This window comes from Echinops telfairi, unplaced genomic scaffold, assembly GCF_000313985.2.
Source record: "Echinops telfairi isolate 266 unplaced genomic scaffold, ASM31398v2 ScPeMD7_17;HRSCAF=63, whole genome shotgun sequence".
Lineage (NCBI taxonomy): Eukaryota > Metazoa > Chordata > Mammalia > Afrosoricida > Tenrecidae > Echinops > Echinops telfairi.
In genome coordinates, this window is record NW_022103914.1 from 4050963 (window position 1) to 4054212 (window position 3250).

Consider the following 3250-nt stretch of genomic DNA (forward strand, 5'->3'; position numbering starts at 1 on the left):
GTTAGGGTCAGGGTTTAGGATTAGGGTTAGGGTTTAGGGTTAGGGTCAGGGTTTAGGGGTTAGGGTCAGGGTCAGGGTCAGGGTTTAGGATTAGGGTTAGGGTTAGGGTCAGGGTTTAGGGTTAGAGTTAGGGTCAGGGTCAGGGTTAGGGTTAGGGTTAGGGTCAGGGTTTAGGGTTAGGGTCAGGGTCAGGGTCATGGTTAGGAGTATGGCTGTCAGTGTTTACTTTGCATATTGGCCTTTCAAAGATTGTACAACCATTTGGAAAAGATGCTAGGAGAAAACACAAGTCTGTTCTTAAGGGTAGACCACAAACTAATGAGGATACAGAAAATGAAAGCCAAGGTTTTTTCCCATGGACACTAACGCTAGTGCTCAAAATTATATCCTAACCTAACACTCAGATCCTATTCCAAGTGCACAGCCTTGGCGCCAACCTCGCGCTGCCCCCTCTCCATGTGCCTTGGCCGCACAGCCTTGGCACCTCTGGGCTGGTCTCCTGACAAGCTAAGCAAGGGCACTGCACTGAAGACCCCGCCACTGAACTTAGGGGCAAAGACGGGGACAGAGCAAGGGAGGCGATGGCAGAGCCGCAAAAAGGCAGGGGCGGGGAGGCGGGCTGTGCTGGCCACTGGCCACAGAGACCAGGAGCAGGTCCAGAGGAGGGGCCCACCCTGGGACAGAGCAGGCCTCAGAGACCTGGAAACACCTCCTCTCAGACTGGGCCAGGCGACATGTTGCTGACGAGCACCTGCTCCCTGGGTCACACTCAGCTTGTTTCTGGGGTGCTCTGGGCAGGCAAGTCACACTTGACCCACAGACCTCCGAGGGAAGGGTCCTCACGGACTTGCCCCCAGCAGCTCGCGTCTCTGGAGGAAAGCTGGTGGGCAAGGAACAGTGCGTCACCCTGCTGCTTTGGGTCCCCAAGTGACAGCCTGGTACGGCTTCTCTTTCAAGGTTTCTCTTTAGATGACCCAACCCGGAGAGGTTTCTAAGCAAGCCGTGTTGATTTTACTAGCTCCAGGAGCAGCAGCGACAGCAGGCCATCCTGGCAAGAAGAGGCACTCAATAAATACCTGCTGGGCTGAACGGCATCCTCCCGCTCTCCTACACGCTGAAAGCGCTCGATGCTGCTGGCCTGCGAACCACACTGGACAAGTCCACTTGCTGTCTCTCACGCTACCCTCCTTTCTCCTGCCAACCGAATCCTCTCCTAAAACACCATACTTGTCGCATCCTCTTCTGCTCAGTATCTGGCTGAGACCAACACGGAATCCCGGCTCTGCAGCCTGACATTCACCACCCTCTAGCACCGTGGTTCTCAGCCTTCCTCATGCCGCCACCCTTTCATCCAGTTCCTCATGTTGTGGGCGCGCCCCCCCCAACCATAAAATTATTTCGTTGCAATTTCATAACTGTCATTTTGCTACTGTTATGAATTGGGTGACCCCTGTGAAAGGGTTGTTTGACCCCCAACGAGGTCGCGACCCACAGGTTGAGAACTGCTGCTCTAGCACAACTTCTTGTTAGCAGTCCTGCCCCGGACGGGTTCCACAAAGCCCTCATCCCGGGGCTTTGCACGGCGTCCCTTCATCCAGCCACTGGACAGGTGTTCCACGCAGTGCTCTCCAGGTGGCAGGCATTCAGCTTCCCTGCCACTGACGGCATCTTGCTGTAAACCTGCCAAACCGGGAGGATCGCTATGCGCACCCCACCCCTCAGAGTCACAGAGATAAGAACTGGAAGCCCGGGAATAACCTGCCCACGGCCTGGCATGTCCAACGGCATGTTCTGACACTAGAACCTATGTCCCAGGTTCAAGTGCACTATCATAACTTAGAGTCTGTAGTCACCGCTCCGAGAACGAGACACAGGCCTGCTAGAAGTTCGGTGGGTCTTCATACACACCCACACGCACACGCACATGCACACGCACACGCTCCAGAAAAATTCCATACCCAGTTTAGCCTCGGTCTGGAAAATATCCTCAATGGAATTATTGTTCACCTCCAGCCCCTCCTGGGTCATTCGTGCCTCCATTACGCGATGGGGAGGGCAGGAGGCTGAGACAAGGCAAGGTGGGTTCCAAATCTATCTCAAAATATAGATAGATAGATAGATAGATAGATAGATAGATAGATAGATAGATAGATAGACAGACAGACAGACAGACAGACAGACAGATAGATCAGAGATAGGTTAAATACTTTTTTTTCACTAAAATATAAAAATAACTCGCGTCATTGAGTGGATTTGGACCCTTAGCACCCCTAGGGGACGGAGTAGAACGGCCCTGTGGGTCTCCGAGACTGTCCCTCTGGACGGGAGTAGAAAGACACGGCTTCCTGTTTAGTGGTTTCCAACCGTTGACCTTGCATTTAGGGACCCAATGTGCTACCCACGACATCCTCAAGGCCCTTCACATCCATCCACAGGGCCAAAGACAAAGACCTTGACCTTTCTGGTGTTGTTCCTTTAATGTCTTCTCTTTTCCTGTCTTCTTTTTTGTGTGATTTGGATGCAAATGGACAGAACAAATTGGTTTCCCTCCAACAGTACACACACACACACACACACACACACAGCTTCATGGCGCCCTGTGCAGTGTCCTCTCCCCGTGCCCTTCCCGCGTGTGCCTTGCTCCGCTCCTGCTCCATTCTGACTCCTCCAGTCCTCTGCAGCTTGTCCCTGGGCAAACGCTGCCCTTTTGATCTCGCGTGGCTGGGGAGTGCAGACTCCCAGGTGACACCGTTCGTCTTACACACCTGTCCTTATTTGGCTGGAAGCTGAGCCGCGGGGTGAGTTCCATTCCAGGGCTGAAGAAGGACCCTGGGCCATCGTCTGGGAGCTCCCCCAGGCTCCATCAGACCAGCAAGAGGCTTTAACATGACTGGACATTGAGGAAGAGGGAGTTAACACACCCGCACATTTGATCAGCTCTCTGGAGGTGGTTCTCCCGCCTGTGGGTTGGGGGGTGGGGGGTGCGGTTCCCCCTTTTTAGTAGAGAGAAGGCCTCCCCTCCCAGTCCTCTCTACTAAGCCTGAAGGAACTCCAAGGGACACTGATAACCTCAAGGCTGAATGAGCGGCAGGGGCTGCGGCAGCTTCTGGGCTCAGTAGTTTTCTGATAAACACTTGAGTGCCTTTTTTTCATTCTTAAGGGCTTCATTCTCTATTTCTGGAAAGACTCACTTCCGTTTCTTACCTACACAGTACATACTTACTATCACTAGTGACCCTTACAACAAACC

At 53.2% G+C, this 3250-nt stretch overlaps 1 protein-coding gene across 1 annotated transcript in view; it reads right to left on the reverse strand.

The window, feature by feature from the left end:
- Positions 1-2040, reverse strand: part of SLC12A8 (solute carrier family 12 member 8) — a 161967-nt gene extending 159927 nt beyond the window's left edge. Inside the window, exon 1 of the mRNA XM_013007141.1 lies at positions 1909-2040. Within this exon, the coding sequence (XP_012862595.1) occupies positions 1909-2040 (132 nt within the window). The remainder of the gene's footprint in view (positions 1-1908) is intronic.
- Positions 2041-3250: the final 1210 nt, after the last annotated feature.